The sequence below is a fragment of the Rhinatrema bivittatum genome, chromosome 13 (assembly GCF_901001135.1).
Source record: "Rhinatrema bivittatum chromosome 13, aRhiBiv1.1, whole genome shotgun sequence".
Classification (NCBI taxonomy): Eukaryota; Metazoa; Chordata; class Amphibia; order Gymnophiona; family Rhinatrematidae; genus Rhinatrema; species Rhinatrema bivittatum.
The window spans coordinates 19,911,948-19,934,099 of record NC_042627.1 but is presented as its reverse complement, the minus strand read 5'-3'; the positions used below and the strand labels follow the sequence as shown (position 1 = coordinate 19,934,099).

General features: G+C 40.0%; 1 protein-coding gene across 12 annotated transcripts in view; it reads left to right on the top strand.

Annotated features, from left to right (window-relative positions):
* NEO1 (neogenin 1) overlaps window positions 1–18,687 on the top strand; it is a 598,116-nt gene extending 579,429 nt beyond the window's left edge. For 10 of the 12 annotated variants that reach the window (XM_029574458.1, XM_029574456.1, XM_029574449.1 and 7 more), the window contains 2 exons: window positions 3,492–3,628; window positions 16,692–18,687. In XM_029574458.1, coding sequence (XP_029430318.1) covers window positions 3,492–3,628; window positions 16,692–16,775 — 221 coding nt within the window. In that variant the 3' untranslated portion in view covers window positions 16,776–18,687. Of the gene's footprint in view, window positions 1–3,491; window positions 3,629–16,668 lie in introns of all 12 variants that reach the window. The other 2 variants (XM_029574451.1, XM_029574457.1) reach the window with 2 other exon arrangements.
* The last annotated feature ends 3,465 nt before the right edge of the window (window positions 18,688–22,152 follow it).

The window sequence follows — 22,152 nt, the reverse complement described above, 5'->3', positions numbered from 1 at the left end:
CCAACAGGAGAGAGTGTTCCACATAAACTATGTAGAATTGAGAGCAATCTTCAATGCCTTGAAAGTGTTCATTCCCTATTTAAAAGGGAAAGTAGTTTTAATACAGACAAGTAGTATTACATTAACAAGGAGAAACCGCATCTTTCAAACCTTTGTCAAGAGGCCTGCAAAATAGGAAGTAGGCAATTTTGATGGCTGGCTATTTTTCTAGAAGCCAAATCAAGATAGTTGACACACTAAACCACCAACTATAACCACATGAGTGGTCATTAGATCAATGTGTAGCCAAACAACTGTTTCAGCTTTGGAGAACTCTGCAAATAGATATCTTTGCAGCTCTGTTCTAAAAGACCAACAAAGCACAGTCTAGCAACTGATGCTTTTTCAATCCTTTGGAATCAAGGACAACTTTCTGTTTCCCCTGATTCCCTTCATAACAAAGATGATTCGAAATTAAAAAGAGAAAAGGGCATAATGATTTTGATAGCCATTGTTTGATCACATCAGATTTGGTTTTCCTGGTTTCAACATCTAGCTGTTCAACAGCGAATCAGGTTAAATATATTCCTATCACTGATCACTCAGTACAACTAGAATCTTCTCTATCCAAACCTTCAGTCTTTGGCATTTACGGCCCTGGATTTTGAAATTAGCCTAGTCTTCTTGATGCACTTACCTAAGAAAGGAAGGAAGATTATTCTAGCATCAAGAAAATGCTCCACTAGATTTTACAACTTTAAAGGGGCAAGATTTTCTATTTGGTGCACGCATGTCAATCAGGATCCCTTTATGTGTCTTATCTCCCTCCTGCTTCAATTACTGCTAAGCCTTTCTAAATCAGGATTTAAAACGAATTCAGTCAGAGTTCACCTGAATGCAATAGGAGCATGCAACCAAGATTTAGGAGAAATGCATATTTCTCAGCACCCTGCAATCACAGGTTTTTTGAAAGGCCTAAATCATCTTTGTCCTCCAATTTAGAGATCCTTCCACTCGCTCAGCTCATGAAATTGCCCTTTGAGATTCTAGCCACAGCAGATCTAAAATTTCCATCTTAGAAAGTTTTGTTTTTGATAGTTGTGACTTCTGCCTGCAGAATAAGCAAGTTGCAATCACTCGCTCATACCGTCTGTATACCCAAATTTTCAACAGCTTAGTTGTTTTGAATACTCATCCTAAATTTTTATCAAAAGTGGTCTCTGTTTCATTTGAATCAATCCATTGCATTACCACATGCCATAAAGTTAATGTGCTCTTTATACCTTAGACTGCAGAAGTATTTTATTATTCTATTTGGAGAGAACAGTCTTACAGAAAATCTTCTCAACTATTCATTTTCTTCAATCTAGTCAAACAAGAGGTTTCATTTCTAAAATGAATTCTCCATATGGATTTCTGATTGCATTTCTTATTGTTATAGTCCAACAGAACAACAACTTCAAAGTAAGGTCAGAGCTATGGCAGCTTCTTTAGCCCATCTTCAGTGTGGTTCCGAGGAAGGGATCTGCAGAGATGCCATCTGGTCTTCTGTCCATACCTTTACTGCTCAGTACTGCCTAGAAGATGTTTCACATCAAGATAGCAATTTTGCCCAAGCAGTTCTCAAACATTTATTTAATTCTTTTAACACTTTCTCCAGCCTCTTCAAAGCACAGGTTGCATGTTCCGTTACTGATATAAAACCATGGCAAATATTTCAATGCTATTCTCAACTTGAGAGTCCCCACGTGTGGCTGGTTACTGTCCTGCTTGTTCATGGAGAAAGCAAAGTTGCTTACCTGTAAACAGGTGTTCTCCATAGATAATAGTACAAATCAACCACACAGTTCCATGTTCCTCTCCTATCAGAGTTTAGCTCATAATAAAAACTAAGGAGACTCGGGTGGCAGCAACTGTGCAGGAAGGCTTGTGCTTGCTTAAAAAAAAATCACCTCCGCTTTGCTGAGCTATGAGGGAGCTTCTTCATCTCAACACTGGCTGATTGTTTTTATATTGTTGATACAGATAAGCAACTTTCGTTATCCTAAAGATTAAAAACTGATCTAACATCCTAATTTCCTTTGAAAGATCCTTCCATGTTTTATGGCCTAAATAACTAAAAGCCCTGGTTTTTGTGCTCTGCAATCTGATCTTTCTCTCAGGAGCTAGCTCCAAAAGGACACTCTATGAGGATCTCAAATTCATTATAGGTTTATAGACAAATAGCTTTTTCCTTAACAAGGCTGGACCTAAACCGTGTAGAGCCTTGAAAACTAAAACATTCTTAAAGTGGGAATGACAAAAGAATTGGGTGCCAGTGTAGTCTTTAATGCAGGAGAAATATGCTCCCATAGTTTTAAGCCTGAAATTAGCCTATACAGCAACATTTTTTTAAAACTTAGCCTATACAGGGCTTTTTTTTTTTTTTTTAACCCATATGTTCCTGAGTCTACTTCCTTAGAGCTTCAAATTGAGTCCTAGTTCTACAGTTCCTCTTCACTGAAAAAGGTTTGTGGCTTGTGCATTATTAATACCTTCTAGATAATTAAATCTCTGTCATATTCCCCATGTATTCTCTCTTTTTGGTTATACATATTTAGGTCTTTCTGTCCATCTCATATGACTTTTGGTACAGAGCCAGCACCATTTTGGCTGCCTTTATCTGGACTGACTTTTGCCTGTCTCTGTCCTTTCTGAAATTCTTCGTCCAAAAGTGCTCAATACTCTAGGTGAGGCCTCACCAATGACCTATGTTGAGACATCATCTTTTTGTCTACTGGCTATGCCTCTCTATATGCACTCCATCATTCCTCTGGCTCTAACCACCACCTTATCACATTGTTTTGTTACCTTGAGCTCATCATATACTTTGTCCCCAAGGTCTCTTTCCTGGTCAAAGCACACCAGCTTCTCACCCTTCTTCATGTACTGCTCCCTCAGATTTCTGCACCTCAAATGCATGACTAAGTACTTTTTTTGTACTGAATCTTAACTGCTAAGCATTCAACCATTCCTTAAGCTTTTATAGACCACATTTCATTTTGTCTGCTCCTTCTGACATGCTTAATCCCCAGCCCATCACTTTTATTTCATTACAAAACAAAGTGTAGGAAAAGTACTTTGCCATGATTTTGATGATTAACATTAATATTAACCAAAGTCTTAAAGCCATGAAAAGATATTATGGAAAGGTGTTGGGAATTATTTTACACAGAAAAATGGATACATTAGTGTAAGGTTGAATCCAAGTTTGTGTCCCATTATATGCTGTATTCTCTTCGGGGACACATTTTAAATTGAGTTGAAATGAATGGAATTCTACTATATTTCTTTCAGTAGCAAAAGATATACTGAGGCAAAATGCCTGCAGTAAACGCGCAACATTGGAGTATTTTGTGGAATCTGGTTAATAGGCAGACTTGCTTTATTGACACTTTCTCTCTTTCTCTCTCACACACACACACACACACACACACAGCTTGATGATAGAAACATTTCTGTTTTATTCTAAGGTTCAAACCAGCAAGTTCAGTCCGTGAAGACTGCCTCCATTGGGACACTTGGGAGACCCCGACCTCCCATGCCTGTAGTTGTTCCTAGTGCCCCTGAGATGCAAGAAACCACCAAGATGCTTGAGGACTGTGAAAGTGTAAGTCTACAATTTGGAACGTTCTTTCTTAATTCTTATAGCAAGGGACTAACCACTTGATTTTTTTATTTGTATATTATCTGAATTATACCATTCTTCTCGTATTAGACCTCAGGTTTCTGGCATTTGGGATCATTGAGATTACAGTGGGATCTAGTCAAACTAGAAAATGGAAAGCTACACTATCAACTAGCTTTGGTCATCTACAGAAAAATATAACCTAAGCAATCACAACTAACTTGCTGCAGGGACGGGAGAGAAACTTTCAACCTCAAACATATGCAGAATCACATAAACACCGGTACAGAGTATAAACTGGGATATTGATTTACAATTAATAAACATCATAGGTACCTGAGCTACATCAACAGTCATTCTACGATACAAGGTGGACTAAAGGGGAAAGGATGAGAAAGTGATGTGAGATTGCCTCTGAGTCACCTGACCCACCCCAGACAAGCAGAGTCCTGGTACCATTGTGTGGCCGCACTGCAGGGCATCACTGATCAACATGTCATGCATAAGCAAGGCTGGCTGCCCTAGCTATTCTAATAGGGACGCGCGGACTGTTGCTATACCTTGGCCATTCTGACCATAGTGATAGACAATCCCCTGGCCAACATGTGAGGTCATATCCTGGCAAGTCAATTCCAGCACCCCAACCCCCCAGGCAAATGTTCCCTAGGCTCAGATACACCCATCCCACACTGTTGCAACAATAGAAGTGTGTGAATAATTTAAAAAAAAAAAAAAAAAGTTACAGTAGTAATGGACACTTTATGACTAGACATTTAAGTCTATCTAATAATCTGAGGGTGATACAATCAGTACAGGGACGGTGGTTGGGAAATTGTAGTGTTGGTGGTGTGGGAAGGCAAGGGGGAATTCCCAAGGTTGCCCCTGCCTTTAAACCCCATATTACCTGCTTCTGACCACCCCCAACCCAGAAATGGAAAACAGCCCAATGGGTTGCTATGTCCCCTGGCCCAGCTCCAAGTTCCCTTGCTACCGAACCCTCTCTTTTTTTTTTTCACCTACCTGTATGATGAGCCAGAAAAGAGGGAGGAGATAATTTTGACAATGCCAGGCCCCACCTTATCGTGCCGCATGGTCATGCTAACGATGACATCGGGCCATGCGGTCCTCATGGAATTACACCACATCTTGCAAGCTGCCTCCCCCTCAGCTATCGCTGATCCTGCCAGTTGCCACTTTCCCTGGTAAGGCCCTCCCTGCTTTGAGTGCATGGATGCCAAGCTACTTGCAGTGTCTGCGCACCTGGTGCAGCACCACCCATTTCCACAGGTTTAATTACTATATAAATGAAAAAGAAATTTATAGTATTTTACAGTTAGGTCATTCGGGTATTGGTACTTGTCCATTTTGCCATTGTATTCACTGGAAAACCCCAGTTTGTGAAATTAGCAGTTTGTTATAATATTGAAAGGCTGTGAAGAGTAGTTGCCTGAGTCGGCTAGGTAAACCTAACAGATGTATATACTAGTAAGGCTAATGCAATTTTTCATCTTTTCAAAGTAATTTCACACTCAGATATCTAAGTTTTAGTTCTCTCCCAACACAGGCCTAACTTCCTTGCAAGAGTCCTGTCATGGATGTGAGCCCTTGGGCTATGGCATGATTTATGCAGCCTAGCAGGCAAACCAACTAAGCCCACACCAACAGCAGGTGGACTTGCTCTTTCAAGGTCTAGAACTGGGGCTTCTCCTATACCAGCCTGATCCTCACAGGTTAAGCCCTTGGGTTCCAGGAGCCAGCAAGGCTTAGGCAAGGGATCTGTAAGGAGCGGTCAAACAGAGTCAAGTAGCTGGCCAAGGTTGAGGCAGGCAGCAAGCAAGCAGTGTCACGGTCCAGGCCGAAGTCAGGGCAGGCAGAAATCAGGCAGTGTCAAGGTTCAAGCAGAGGTCAGGGCAAGCAACAGTGCAAGGCATGTTCAGGGTCAAAACCACAAGTCATGCAGAGACGGACAGACAAGACAAGGAACCAAGACATGGCAGAGTCAACAAGGAAATGCTGGACAAGGCGGACAGAGGCAAGGCAGAGCAAGAAGATCAGCTAGGCAAGCACAAGATGATAGCAACAAACACTACAGGAGCAGGAGAACTTGTTGCTGAGGTGCTGACTAGTTGCAAAGGACTTCCTTATATACTCATGGAGGATGTGATGTCACAAGCCAGCATGAAAAGTCCTGGCTGATAAAGGAAGTCCAGAGCTACATGAAGTTTTAGCCAGGGCCCTTGGAGAGGAGTATGATGCTGGAGCTATGCCAAAGTCACTTCAGGGCATTACAAGTCCAGAATAAGCATATGCATGGCTTTTGGATAAAACAAACAAAACAGTTCTGGGCTTCCCTTCAGCCCAACTTGACTATAAGTCCCTGCAGCCACTCTGGCTTTTTAAAATAGAAAAAAAAAAAACCATTACAGTCATGGGCTTTGTTCCACACCTCAGCTGTAACAAGTCAGCTTTCACAAACAAACCAAGTCCAACATGTACTCACCTTTCTATGTAAAGCTTGGGTAAGCTGTTCACAGACAAATACAGCCTGTAAATGGCACTTCAAAGAAAGTCACTGACAGCAATTCAAAACAATTTGTGAGAACTTTTTTTTTCTCCCTTCCTTTGCACAAACAAATGCTGCACCTAAACTGCATTTCTCGAAATGTATCATCCTTAGTCTTACCTCCAGAGTACTTGCTGCTCTCCCTTAGTTGGTGCTTGGGAAGGCCTGTACAGATGAAATTGCAGTAGTCCAGGCTTATTGTAAGTAGTATAATTATTTTTCTCTAGCAGAAGATGCAGGTTACAAATATTTGATAAATGGGACGAACAGGCTTTAACTACCTTACTTGTACCAGCTTTGTCCTAAAAACCTCATTTCCCACCCCACGTGAGGTCTATAAACTCCTCATCCCACTCTGAGGCGCAGCACACCTACTCACCCGGCCCTTGCTGGGGTATGCAATTTTTTTTTTGTCATTTGATTTTTAACCTTGTTCTGGGGTTTGCCTGGTTTCCTCCACTCGTGGGTGTTGTCTGAACCCTTAGTCCATAATAGCAGATAAAATAAGTACTGGTGAGGGTGGTTTAATAGCCATTGTTCAGTCTGGCTGTAAAGTGCTTTGGTAAAAGCACTGTAAAAATATACTTGTGTGCCTACATGGCATGTTTAATGGATGTTTATACATATTTATTTGGAACACACATTTGCCTTACTACAATAAGTACTCACCTAGGGGGGGAAATGAAAGGCAGAGTCATTTTTACCAGGATTTGAATTTGGGAACTGCAGGTCTATTACAACCCCTTAAATATACTTATGTCACTTACTGTAATAGGTGTTATAAGAATTGACTTTTTGTGCATATTTAAGTAAAGCATTCAGTGCAATTTAGATGAGTGCTGCAGACCTGACTTGTAGATTGTCATATTCCATTTTAATATTTGAGGTTCTACCAGGTTTCTGCATAAAATAAAGAGGCCAAAGAGCAAATTAATATTTACAGTATGGATGTGCAGAAAATTTAAATTAGCACAGAGTAAAAATATTCTTCTGAGCACTTGCAACTGTAAATTACTTGGATTCTATACAATGTTTTAAGTATTTTGAATTTGACTGCCCCTTCCCTCAGGCTACATAGCAGTGAACAACAATATAAAAACAATCAGCAATAAAACAGTATGCTTCACCAACAAAAATAGTGATCATAAATATAAAACTGAAAAACAAAGAAATAATAATTTCAAACAGTAATAAAATAAGTTCATTTCTAACAAAATACAAGTCAATAAAAAATAAAAATGGCTCGAGATCAATACAGAGAAATAATAATCAAGAAGTTAGACTCCTAACTAATGAAAATTAGGAACGAGAAATATCAAATTAATAAAATTATCATCATAACAATAACACTAAAGAAATAAAGCTGGGAACAATTCCATGAAAAGACTAAAAGTAGATGAAAAGCCATGATCTAAGAGAACCAGCTGTTCATAAGATTTGTTATGTAAAGACAGCCTCAGAGCCCATATATTATGTAGCTTTCTGAAGGTGGCAAAATAAATTATTAATTTGTTCGTATGGAATAGTATACTAGCAAAAGAGTCCTACATGGGAGCTTTTAACACTGACATTGATAGGAGAATAGGGTTCACCCTGGCACATATCATTGTATATGGGAGTTCAGATAGCACAAAGCTGAATTCCTTAAGGTTTTATAGATCATAAACATGATCTTGAATTCAACAGTAATAGGAAGCCAATGTAAGACACTAAGAATGGGTGAAATGTGATCATGCGATCTGGCCCCTGATACCAAGCATGCTGTACATATTTTGCACCAGTTAGAGTTTTCTTAGTTTATTTATTTATTTTATTTATTTATTTAACACTTTTTTTATACCGGCATTCGTAGGACACATCATGTCGGTTTACAAGTAACTGAGAAGGGAAATTACAATGAACAAGGGAGGGGCTAACTGGGTAATATGCAAAATACAAAGGAAGAGAGTCAACAGCAGAATTACAACTTTTTTGCATTCAAGTTAGGGTTAAATATGCAAAAGAACTTTTATAAACAAATTAAACGAGGCATGTACACTTGAGAAATTAGCATATGAGGGCTTATTTACAGTATGAGGAGGCAAGTGCACATATGTATAGTTAAAAGCTAGTGGGGGGGGGAGAAAGGAGGGAGGGAGCAGGGGGAGAGGGGCGGGTGGGGTAGAGTGAAGAGGGGTACAGTAAGGCACGGGTACTTTGAGGGAGGGGTTGCTAGGGGGTGAGAGGGAGGGGTAATGGGGGGCTAGGAGTGCAAGGGAAGGAAGCAGGAAGGGGTGGTATTTTATTAGTTGTATTATTTATTAGTTGGTGCTTGGGGAGGCCTATACAGATGAAATTGCAGTAGTCCAGGCATATTGTAATTAGTATAATTATTTTTCTCTAGCATAAGATGCAGGTTACAAATATTTGATAAATGAGAAGAACATGTTTTAACTACTTTACTTTAATACTACTATTTATCCAGTTGTGAATCCAGAATGATACCAGTATTTTTACCTCCTGATTCAGTGTTATAATTATGTCATGCAGACACACTTGTGGGCAAGGAGCAGTCATAAGAACATAAGAAATTGCCATACTAGGTCAGTCCAAGGGTTCATCAAGCCCAGTATCCTGTTTCCAACAATGGCCAAACCAGGCTACAAGTACCTGGAAAGTACCCAAACACTAAGTAGATCCCATGCTACTGATGCCAGTAATAGCAGAGGCCATTCCCTAAGTCAGCTTGATTAATAGCAGTTAATGGACTTTTCCTCCAAGAACTTATCCAAACTTTTTTTAAACCCAGCTACACTAACTGCACTAACCATATCCACTGGCAACAAATTCCAGAGCTTAATTGTACATTGAGTGAAAAATAATTTTCTCCGATTTTGTTTTAAATGTGCTACTTGCTAACTTCATGGAGTACCCCCTAGTCCTTCTATTATCCTAAAGAGTAAATAACCGATTCACATCTACCCGTTCTAGACATCATGATTTTAAAGACCTCTATCATATCCCCCCTTAGCCGTCTCTTCTCCAAGCTTGAACAGCCCTAACCTCTTTAGTCTTTCCTCATAGGGGAGCTGTTCCATCCCATTTATCATTTTGGTCACCTTTCTCTGTATCTTCTTCAATGCAACTATATCTTTTTTGAGATGCGATAACAGAACTATACACAGTACTCAAGGTGCGGTCTCACCAAAAAGCGATACAGAGGCATTATGGCATTTTCTGTTTTATTCACCATTCCCTTCCTAGTAATTCCTAACATTCTGTTTGCTTTTTTGACTGCCACAGCACACGGAGCCAATGATTTCAATGTATTATCCACTATGATGCCTAGATCATTTTCCTGGTTGGTAACTCCTAATATGGAACCTAACATCGTGTAACTACAGCATGGGTTATTTTTCCCCTATATGCAACACTTTGCACTTGTCCACATTAAATTTCATCTGCCATTTGTATGCCCAATCTTTCAGTCTTGCTAGGTTTTCCTGCAATTTATCACAATCCGCTTGTGATTTAACTACTCTGAATAGTTTTGTATCATCTGCAAATTTGATTATCTCACTCATCGTATTCCTTTCCAGATCATTTATAAGTATCTTGAAAAGCACTGGTCCAAGTACATATCCCTGAGGCACTCCACTGTTTACCCTTTTCAACTGAGAAAATTGACCATTTAATCCTACTCTCTGTTTCCTATCTTTCAATGAGTTTGTAATCCACGAAAGTATACCACCTCCTATCCCATGACTTTTTAGTTTCCTTAGAAGCCTCTCATTGGGACTTTGTCAAATGCCTTCTGAAAATCCAAATACACTACATATACTGGCTCACCTTTATCCATATGTTTATTAACCCCTTTCAAAAAATGAAGCAGATTTGTGAGGCATGACTTGCCTTGGGTAAATCCATGCTTACTGTGTTCTATATGCTCTACGATTTTGATCTTGAGAATAGTTTCCACTATTTTTCCCGGCACTGACATCAGGCTTACTGGTCTATAGTTTCCTGGATCGCCCTTGGAGCCCTTTTTAAATATCGGGGTTACATTGGCCTCCCTCTAGTCTTCAGGTACAATGGATGATTTTTAATGATAGGTTACAAATTTTAAGTAATAGATCTGAAATTTCATTTTTGAGTTCCTTCAGAACCCTGGGGTGATTTGCTACTCTTTAGCTTGTCAATCTGGCCTACTATATCTTCCAGGTTCACAGTGATTTTTTCAATTCATCTGAATCAATTCCCTTCAAAACCATCTCTGGAACTGGTATCTCCCCAACATCCTCATTAGTAAACACAGAAGCAAAGAATTCATTTAGGTGTTCTGCAGTGGCCTTATCTTCCCTAAGAGCCCCTTTAACCCCTTGGTAATCTAATGGTCCAACTGACTCCCTCACAGGTTTCTTGCTTCTGATATAATAAAACCTTTTTAAAATATGAGTTTTTGCCTCTCAGCCAACTTCATTTCAAATTCTCTCTTAGCCTGCCTTATCGATGTTTTACACTTATGTTACATTCTGTGTGTCTTGAACTATAGGTGGGACCTTGGGTTGTGGTGAGCATAGACTCCGCCCCCAGGGAGGAACCCTGTGGGCACTCTCCACAACAGGCAGGTGTCTCAGCAGTGGAAGACAACAGAGTAGTTAGGTTTTTATTATACTGCCAACGATGATCCGAGGAAGTGAGTCTAGGAGTCAGTAGATGAATATCTTCTCTACGAGAAGCTTGTGCTGGTTACCTCGGTAGTAGTCAGCGGAGCGGAATAGGCCAGAGGTGGAGATGATGCTTTCACAAGACAGCTGGGCACCGGTACTGGCCCGCAAGTGGGGTAACCCGGGAACCCATGCTACAAAGGATGAGCAGGTGTAGTACTCACTGAGACTCTGTATATGGAAGGCAGGTCAGACGCCAAGGAGACCCGAGACTGGAACAGGAAGGGTCCCCCGGAGCAAGGCAGGGACTCGGATGAATAGCGAGAGAGAATGGCCCTCCGAGAAGCGGATAGCCCTGAGTGTGGCAAGGCCCCCGAGGAGCGGGTATCTGGATCACTCAGGACAGCGGAGCGAAGTCCCAGTATGGCGGAAGTAGCAGGACGGGAATCCTTGCTAACTCGACTAGCAAGGAAGTCAGCCGAGTTTAAATATGGTAGGAGGATGACATCATGCGGTGGGGATGCCCCCGAAGTTCCTGCCATGAGGTGTTTAAGAAGGGGGCAGGCGCGTGCCTTAGGTAACCCCGGATGTAAGATGGCTGCCGGGAGCACCCACACCGTTCCGGGAACGCCATGAGGGTCGGTGTATGGATGCGGAGGCCACCCTCCTTTCCTCTGTTGGCTTTTAAAACCCGCTCAGCGCATGCCGGCCAGGGTTTTGTGCGTATCTCCCGGTTTGGACACATGCGTTAATGCATCGCACACCGTGATATTTTGACCCAAGATGCAAGATTTTATCGCGGGTTACGAAATTTACCTACACAATGCAGTATTTAAGAAATGTGCCTGACCACATCCCTTTTTTTTTTTATCGCAGCTGCTAACGCGCCATTTTTCTGTGGGATTTATAGCAATTCGATGAACCTAGGCCTTGGTTTGTAATCCAATGGTTTGTGGGTGATGCAGATATAGAACTATCTATTAAATAATGAGAAATGTCCCAGTAAAAGAAATAGCACCTAGGATATTCACCCAAAGCCTTGATCCACTGTCTATACTTTATTAATTCTCACAAGGCTGCTGAATGGTTCTCTGGTTTCCACCAAGCAAGAGATGAAGCAAAAATAGCCTTCAGACAGCTCCAGGGTGTCAATGATTTTTTTCTTCAGCTCTGTTACACTGTCTGTTCTCTTTTTTAGACTGTCCAAACCCAGCAGGAAATCTTACCATTCAAATACCTGAGTGACCACTGAATTTCTTCTTGTACATTTTGTTATTCTTCATCTGCTCCTAAAAGCAGATTCTTGGAAACAAATCTTCTGCAGAAAGACCCAAACCTTTTGTCTCCCAACGGATTTCCTCTAGCAAAAAAAAAAAACAAAACCCAAAAACCAGCAGGCGACTTTCAAAAAAAAAACTCTCCCCTTTCTTATTGGATCATAAAATCAAGCCTCCTGAAGCATGGTGCAGCCTTATGACGCATGACAGGTTACAGCGGCCTTGTTGAGTGGGTCAATAGCAATGAAGCACTTTGACCTTCCTTCTGTGTCAGAACCTACAGAGCAAAGTAGGAAAATACTGCTATAGACCTTCAGCTTGCTTTCAGATTTTTGGTTCTGCAAAGCTTTAATATTTGGATGCAGTCCAAAAAGCATTCTTGACTTTTGAATTAAAAATGATTTGATAAAGTACCCCACGCCATCCTATGATCCCAGACACAGCACTGTTACAGAGAGAGGCTTACTTTTTGGCAGTGGGATTACAGGGTTGGGTGGAAAAGAACATAGAAACATGACATTGTCTAAAACAGGGGTGGGCAAACTTTTTTGTGCTGCGGCCACATTACACGTTATCGGCCACAAGGACTGGTGGGGGGAGAGAGAGGTCATCCACCTTGGAGCTCCACGGCACAACAGTCAAACCCCCTAGCACCTGCTGCAGGCATTTCAGTGCCCAGCAGGCTTAAGCGCCATCATTCTTAGCACCTGAAGAGCCCCTTCATTCAAGGATCCCAGGCTCTGCCAAAATCAGCAAAACCTTCAACCCAAGAGGTGCAAAGCATTTTCCTGGCTAGCAGACCTACCTCATCTTGATGACAAACGCAGAACACAGACGGACCCTCACCAAATAAGAATAAGAAGACCATAAAGTATAAATAGAAAGGTGCAGACAAAAAAAACAAAACTGGAAACTGCTGTGTGCTAGACAACCCCACAAACTGTCCATCGCTATCGGTTACATTAGGTAGGGAGGTAATTGAAGTTAAAAAAGTCGCCCGCAATTTAGGAATACAAGTAGATACGAATTTATCCTTATCACAACATGTTTCCTTTTTAGTAAAGAACTCATTCTTTAAGTTACATACCTTAAAAAGATTAAAACCACTACTTTTCAAAGCTGACTTTCAAACAGTCCTTCAATCTCTTATTTTTCCTGGTTTAGATTATTGTAATAGCCTATTTTTGGGTCTTCCAGATTCCACCTTAAAACCACTGCAACAGATACAGAATTCTGCGGCCCGTTTGTTAGTAGGTTCGCCAATGAGATATCACATTTCTCCTATCTTGTTCAAGTTACATTGGCTTCCGATTAAATTTCGTGTAAAATATAAAGTTCTCTCTTTAATTCATTCTTTAATTCATGACCCAGATTCAACTTGGCTCTGTACATCTCTACGGTTATGCAAACCAGCTAGACATCTTAGATCCGCAACTAAATATCTGCTTGATGTTCCTACAGTTAGACTGGCGAGACTAAATATGACCAGAGAAAGAGCATTTTCAGTGGCATTTTCAGTGTTGTGGAACTCACTCCCTAATACTTTAAGGCAAATTACCAGCCATAATGAATTCAAGAAGGCAGTAAAAACTCATTTATTCAAGATAGCTTTCGGAGACCTTGATAGTTTGAACACCTAATCAATAAGGTATATACCATCTGCTCATATTGATAGTTTAACTACCTATCTCCTAGGGTTCTGGTCTCTGAGACACAGGCTCTAAGGTATTCTATTTTTATTTTTTTGCGGCTTTTTACTTGTTTTTGTAAAAAATAGTATAGTTATGCTGAAAGGAGCAGGGTTTATAAAGATACATTGTATTTTTTTTCCTTCTATTATCTTATTTTACTTGTTATTTTGGTTTTATTTTATTTTATTTTTATGGTCTTTAGTTAAAAGTAATTTTTAGTTATTTTTTAGTTATTTTGTTGTTTTATAATTTGTAATCTTGTAAACCGTTTTGGTCAAATTTGTTTGAAAAGACGGTATAGAAATATTTTAAATAAATAAATAAATATGCAGTGTAATAATGTAAAAACAGAAATATCACAATTCCTCATAAAACAAAATCAAGAAATATAAAATCAATCTTGATAGTAAAAGTAAACCATACTAATAAAAAATATTTCAAAACAGATGATGAATAGAATATATAATTAAGAAGAATAAGGATAAAAAAACTTTAAACATTTCCCAACAATCAATAAAATATTTCAAAACAGCAGACATATCAAACATCCATTAATTAGAACTAATAAGGATAAAAAAAAATGTTGTCCTCTCCATATCTCTGAATTTTTGATTTCCAGTTACCCTGAGCTTGTAGTAGAGGGGGGAGAGGAGGAAAACACACAAACTCTCCTCTCTCTCACATACACACTTGCACTCACGAACCCTTCTACCCAGGGGCGGATTGGCCTATCGGGGGATCGAGCATCCCCCGGTGGGCCGGTCGCTCTAGTCCCGTGGTCTGCCGAGCGCAGCTGTGACAGAGCTGTGCTCGGCAGACCACGTGGTATCTCTTGGGCCAGCCTGGGCGGCAAATCCCCGGGCCGGTCATCATCGGGAATCCACCCCTGCTTCTACCCTCTCTTCTCACTCCCCTCTACCATTTCCTCCCTCCCACTCACCATTCATTCACCCCTTCCCTCCCCTCTGTCAGTCACTGACCCTCCCACGCAATCACCTTTCTTCACTCTGTCAGTCATTAACCCACTCACCCTCTTCCCTTCTGTCATTCACCCCTTATTCCCTTCTCTTCGTGTCACTCACCCCTCCCTTCCATTCACTCCCTTTCTTCCATTCACTCCCTTCCCTCCCCTCTGTCATTCACCCTCCTATTCAATCCTCTTCCCTCATTCTTGTGCTGTCTTCTGTCACTCAACCCTCCTTCTCTCTGTCACTCACCCACTCACTTCCTTCCCCTCTATCTCTCTCCCTCTCCCTCCTCCCAGTCACATCCTTCCCTCTGTCACTCTCCCTCCCCCAGTTACTCCCTTTCCCTTCTAGCCACTTACACTCTACCTCCTCCCACTCACTCCCTTCCCTTCCCTCCCCTCTGTTAGTCACCACCCTCTACCTTTCCCCATTCCTTTTATTTTATTTATTTATTTATTTAACTTTTTTCTATGCCGTCATTACGGTTTACAGTAAGGCACATAAAAATGCTGCTAAAATATATCAAATTACACAGGTGCCATAAAGGTTTGGTAACATCGTTTGTAAACTATATTAATTGGTAAGTGTGATAAATCAAGTCCATTTCTCACTGTATCAGTTTTGGATACGAGATTAGCTTTATCATTGTAATTTTATCCTTTATTGATGAACGAAAAAAAATGAAGATAAAACTAAAATAAAAACTACACACATATTGATTTCGGTTCTGTGTGTGGGTGTTCAGTTGTTCGTGCCTTGCACTTCCCTGGGTTCTATTCTCCCTTCTGTATTTGATAAGCTTTCCATTCCCTCCCCACTTCTCCCCTCTGTTAGTCACCACCCTTACCCTCATTCCTTCCCTTTCTCATAACTCTTCCTATCTCTTTAGAACCCACCTTGTGACTTGCCCCTCGGCCCCACGTCGTTGTCATCTTTTTCCTGCCGGCTGGGTACTGGAAGCCCACAAGCAGATCAATTTCAGGCCACCACTGTGCATGGCCTCTTCAAGCCGGCAGGGGAAGGGAACACTGCCAGTGCATCACTCCAGGTGCTGCAGTGCAGATCACCATGTTGCTGGTGGTGGGTAGTTAGCCTACCAACATGCCATTAAATACACCAATGCTCTGACCTGCCAGTCGCAGCCCGATGTGGCGCGGGTCAGCACATCATGAAGGGTGATAGGTAGGCAACTAGGAGCATCAATGGGACGTTCATAATGTTAAATTTACAAGAGATGGGTGAGCCAAAGAAAGATGGTGATGGGCTGGATTTGGCCCATGGGTCATAGTATGTCCACCCCTTGTCTAAAACCAGATCTGCGGTGACTGTGGAATACGAGTTATATAATGGCACAGCAGTGCTCTAATATGAAATGTCACATAATGACGATGTAACAACTTGTCTGATATTCATGCTCAATCAATGTGGATCAGAAAGACAGAATTTATTTTTATTTGAAGTCAGAAATATTTATTTTTCTTTAATCCTTTTTTATATCTTTTTTTTTTGCTTTTCCTTTCCCTTCTCCTTGGCTAACTTATAACTACTACCTTGTAATTCCATCTTTCTGCTTTTTGTATTTATTTTGTTTTTGCACTGAGTATGGGCTTAATAAACTTGCTTACTCACTTATACCCTCCCTATTTCTCTCTTTTTTTTTTCCCTTCAAGTTTGGGGCAAATGGAATGCTTGGCTTCTGTTTTTGTTTCTGATATGGAATACTTATATTAAAACATGGGGCTGTTTGATATGTGGTCATATGTTTGCATGTCTAAATATTTGCATATTACGTATGTGATTTTGTGCTCATCACCAGGGTCATTGATGTACTGTGACTTTTTCCTGCATTAACTTAAAATAACCCTCCTCTTGTCCAGTAACCCTGTTAAATCTCATGCAGAATTATGAACCGGATGAGCTGACCAAAGAGATGGCCCACCTGGAAGGACTCATGAAGGACCTCAATGCCATCACCACAGCATGACCGCCTTTGCTAGGACACAGTTCTGGTTCATGATTCCCCAACTTCACAAGCCTTGGGACTAAGCCTTGGATCACAAGGAATTGTACAGAAAAAGAGATAGAGACACGGCAGTACAAGAGAGTATACAAATCAGATACAAATGTGCATTCATAATAATGCTGGGTAAAGACAAACTTTCTGCTGGTTTAAATATGAAGGAATTTTCACTTTGGATTCCATTGCTTGCTGAGACTATGCTGAAAGCATAAAGTGCCGAGATTCACTTGTCCAAACAGGAAGACTGGCTTCAGTTTTATTTTATCTGGGCTTGTTTTTATCCATTGCCGTGCTGTGGTCACAACCTGCCTTTTCAGTGTTGGACAGTTTTGCATATGTACAATTTTGTGCATTTTCATTTATTTTTATTTTATTATTATTTTTTTTTTTATATAAAAGAAATACATTTTGTGTAATCTAGGGAAAATGCTTGTGTTTTAATCTTCAAATCCCACGTACGACATTTGGCTGCTTATACTTCTAATAGTTCTATGAAAATGCATTGACAAATAGAAAGTTTTTTGTTCTGTATAAATAACATCCTCTGCCCGTTAGTTGTCCACTGCTTTTTGGAATACAATATTACCCTACAGTTAGGTTTTAAAATGGCATTTCCACAAAGTGGATCTAGTTTTTTTTTTTTCCCCATATTTTGGTTTCCTAAGGATTGCTGTGATCAGTTGACGTGATGTAAAGTACCCTGGCAAACATTTATAATGATTAAAGGCAAAACACTTTTTTTTTTTTTTTTTTTTTTTTTTATAGTTTGATATTTAGGCATTCTGGAGCCTAAATGTCAGCAGGTGGTCACCATTCTGCACCATTAAGTCATACTGGTGCTTCTCCTTTTCTGGTGGCACCCCAAGGGGGACGATCATTGAAAATAGTGAAGAGGATGGGTGGACCAGTTAAGTATTATGGGACTAAGGAGGGTGTGAATAAGGTGAGTGAGTTACCCCCCCCCCCCCTCTTCGTGTGCCAAATGTCACATGACACAGCCTCGGTGATGATCGTATAAGGGTGTAAATAATGAAGTGTTACTCATCCCCTTGAAATGCCCTACAACTATTATACTATGGCCTAGCAAAAAGCAATGGGATGGAAGCAGGAGAAGAGTTACAGGCAGCAGCGGTTAAAAATAGGAGAAAAATTCATAAGAAATACAGCCCGTGAGGGTTCACTTTCAACCTGCAGAGCATATAGTGGTCAAGATACGCGCAGAAAACAGAAGAAAAATCTATATAACAAAAATTAGAAGACGTGGCCTATAAGCGCGTGTGTATATGTTAACATAATCCCTGCTGCCTAATCAGGTACCCTCTTGCAACTTTTTCATTTAACAATGGGAATTCGGTGGCATGTTCAAGGAGATGGTGGGCTTTCAGAGCGTAGCAGCAGCCCTTGCTGCATTCTTTCAGTGCAAAACTAAACAAACAAAAAAAAAACCCAACAAAGATGTTACAGTGATTAAAAGTAAGGTGTTTGATGAGAATAACCTCTGAATAAAGGAGAATCTGGCAAAGAGAGTGAGAAGTGCCGATGCTGCTTGAAGCTGCCTTCACACTGAGAAGTCCCTCATCCTGTTGGAATGACAGATATTGATAACTCTTGGTAAATGGTCTTGGTATTTTGTGAGTCAGCCAGGGAGGGGAAGAGACTGCATCCTTTTTTTTTTCTTCTTGCCTTTAAAAGCATTTGTTTGGCATTTCTAAAGGGTTGAAGAAGAAAAGAATCCACTTCCTTGTAACATTTCCAGAGTTGGTTGTTACTGGTTTGCAACTGGAGTTTCATTTAACAAAAATAAAACTGAACCAAAAAAAAAAAAATTCTCAGATTTCTCAGCCCAGCCTTTCCTGTGAAAGATGGCACGTGGATCCTCCTGTCTTGCAATGAGAAAGGGATTCTTATTGTATTCAGCTTTTTATTTAATCAATATCTAGATATAGATATTATAGATAGTTTTAAAGCTCTGCTTAACATACCTCTCATGTCTTTTTTTTTTTTTGTCAAAATTTGGCTTTCCTAACAATGTGGTACACTTCAGAATAACAATTGGACATTGTTATAAAATGCTTTCTTTAAAGACATGTAGCTTTCCTAATCTGTTTCTTTTCCTTAGTTTTGAGGACTCGTGTTTCTGCCAGAGGATTGAGAGGTATGTAGGTTGTTAAATTTTTTTTTTTTTTTAAAAAGCAAATAAACATCTGCTCTGGACAAAACTGTGCTTGGTTTTATCCTCCTGCAGTATTCTTGTTACATCACCATATTTTGGGCAAAGAATGCGCACACTGGCCCCTCCCTCTTTTGTCATACATGCAAGCCCGCACTTGTTCTCTGCTGATACTATACGTTAATAGTTTACATTGGTTTAGGGATAGTGATGTGGTATGGTTAGTAAAGCTATGGTCTTGAATTAGAAGTGCAGCAACCTATCATGAAGTTTATGAAGTTCTCCCTTTGCACAACCATCATAACTTTAGTTGTATAATCAATTAGTTACATTAGTCAAAAAGTAAATCTTTATTAGTCTTGCAAGTAGAAGATCGTGAGATTGAATTTGCTGTCGACCAGTGGGTTGGTAACCTCTTGAGATCCAACTCAAACCTGTCTCTATGATTTTATGATAAACTGTCTGGAGAAAAAAAATAAAGAATACCAAAAAAAATAAAATAAAATAGCAGATAAGGATCAGAAGTCATAAGAACTTAAGAAATGCCATACTGGGTTAGGCCAAAGGTCTATCAAGCCTAGCATCATGTCTCCAAAAGTGACCAGTCCAGGTCACAAGTGCCCAGCAGAACACCAAAGAATAGATCCAATCTTTCTTGCTGATAACCAGGGACAGGCAGTGGTTTATTGCATCAGCTATCTGGGCTGCCCATTTCTGATGCAATACTCAAGAGCATACCCAGTCTCAGGCTTTATCCTTCTCTCACCAAGGATTTTCTGTGCTTATCGCACATGTTCCAGAATATTTTAATATTTTGAGGAGGCTGTTGCATGTATTTACCACCGATACTGTGAAGAAATACTTTTGTTACTCCAGTTTTTAACCTTTTCAATCTAGTATCACTTCTTGTTCTAAAATGGGTGCCCTTAAGGGCCTCTGTTCTCTCTGGTTTTGAGGATATTCTTTTATGAATATTCATGAGACGCATTTGCATGCATTGCATCAACTTGCATGCAGATGTATATTATGCATATTGATTTATAGAATTCTGAAAACCTAAATTGGTTTGCGGCCCTCAAGGCCTGAAGCTGGACACCCCTTTGACTCTAGGACTTCATTTTCACTATATTAATCATACCTTTGTAGTATTTGAATGTCTCATATCCCCTCGCCCCTCTTGTTCTGTTTATGTATTCTTACAGAGTGTGTGTGTGTATTTAGGTTTTTAAGTTTCATAGAGCTTAGAGGCCAGGCTCTGCACCATTTTGATAAACCTTCTTGGAACTGCCTTTACTCTTGCTGTATCCTTTTATATCCAGAACTGCATGCAAACGCCACATAAGATCTTACCAATGACCTGTACAGAATCATTTTATTTTTCTGATCTGTGCCTCCTCTGGCTCTTGCCACTGCCTTGTTGCACTGTTTACTTATGTTGAGAGAATTGGATACCACCCCAAGATTATTTCCTCATAAGTGCAAATGAGCATCCCACTGTCTATTTTTTACTGTTCACTTGGATGTCTGTAACTCATGCGCATCACTAAATATTTTTGCATTAATTGACAAACCGTTGACTACTCCTCAGTTAACCTTCATTTTTCCTAATCCCTCTATAATATCCACCCTGTTGCAGATCTGTTTCATCTTCAAAAAGATAAACATTCCCTTCCAGCTCCTCTGCATTATTACACGTAAAAGTGTTTAACAGACTTGGACCCAGGACTGATCTCAGATAACCTCCCTTTTTATGTAAACTCCCATTTATCTGTACCCTCTCTTATGACTGGAAAAGTGCTTGATATGGTAATGAAATGCAGGCTTTTCTTAGAGCCCAAAAATAACTGTTAACAGAGGAGTCAAGAGCAAGGTTACGAGTCGAGTACCTCAAAGATATTTATCTGCATTCCCTCATTGCACTCCCTCAATCTCCCAGCCTCTCTTACCCCCTCATACCATGAGATCAATACAGAACGAAGTGCTGGCTCACGAGATTTGAAAATGTTTGCAGTCTAAGAACAAAGTGATCAGAAGTAGAGGTCCAGGCTCCCACTGCTTCTCCAGTCAGCTGGTGGGCCCTACAGAAGTCTGCTGTGCTTCAGCTCTTCCTCCTCCTTGCTGGGCTGGAGTCCAGTTGGCTTTTTTTCTTTTCCTCCTGTTGTGAGCATCTTTCGATGGTACTTACTGTGTGACTCCTGTGGAACCTGTTTGCATCAGCCTAAAGACGGCCTTGCTCTCTGTTGCCTGCCACTCAACTAGCTTGCTAGTTTGCAGGAAGATAAAACAGCTCTTTCAATCTTCTCCTTTCCATTTTCAGCATTTCTTACATAATACCTGTAAATAGACAAGTTCATGAACAGCATTGTGATGGTAGTCTAGGTCCTTGAAATCCATACCACATTGTAGAAAATGTATGAAACTCCTATGCAAATCTGAGTAAGAATCATATAAAATTGCCTGAGTGCTGACTTTTTATTAAAAAAAAAACAACAAAATTTTCTTATATAGAAATAACAGAAAAAAAGAAATCATGTTACTATCCTGCAGTTTCATGAAAATGTTTTTGTAACTACTAGAAATCATGGTAGTGTAGCTCTAGTGGTGTCTGATGCCATCAGTACATTTAACTTGGAACCAATGGCTTTTTTTTTTTTCGCTAAGCCAGATAAAGATGGCAAAAATATCTATATTCACATATTAAATAGTATCAAGGCTTTTTGATTTCATGTGGCTAATGCAACTACTTTTTTTTACATTGATTTTGTTGTGATTCATTTCCATCAGTGATGGTAACGCTACATCAGTTTTATTGAGGTATTGGCAGTTCCATCTCTGAAAGTAGTTCATTGCCTGTATATTTATATATTTATAAACTGAAAGGATTAGATAAAGTGGAATAAGCAGAGATGATGATAAACCTTCATAATGGTTTTACATACATGAAATATGCATCTTCAAGTAGTTGGCATAGTTGCAAACTGCCTGGGTGGTTTTAATGCATATGTGTTAGGAAAACATTTTAAAATGAAAACTTGTATTGTTTCTCTTTGAGAATTAGCAATTGAAAAATTTGCATGTTAAAAACATCCACATACTTTGCTCTTTGTGTTGGTGGCAGGAGGAAGCAGAATGGCAAGTGCATGTGTGAAAGCTTTGTGTGTATACGTGTTT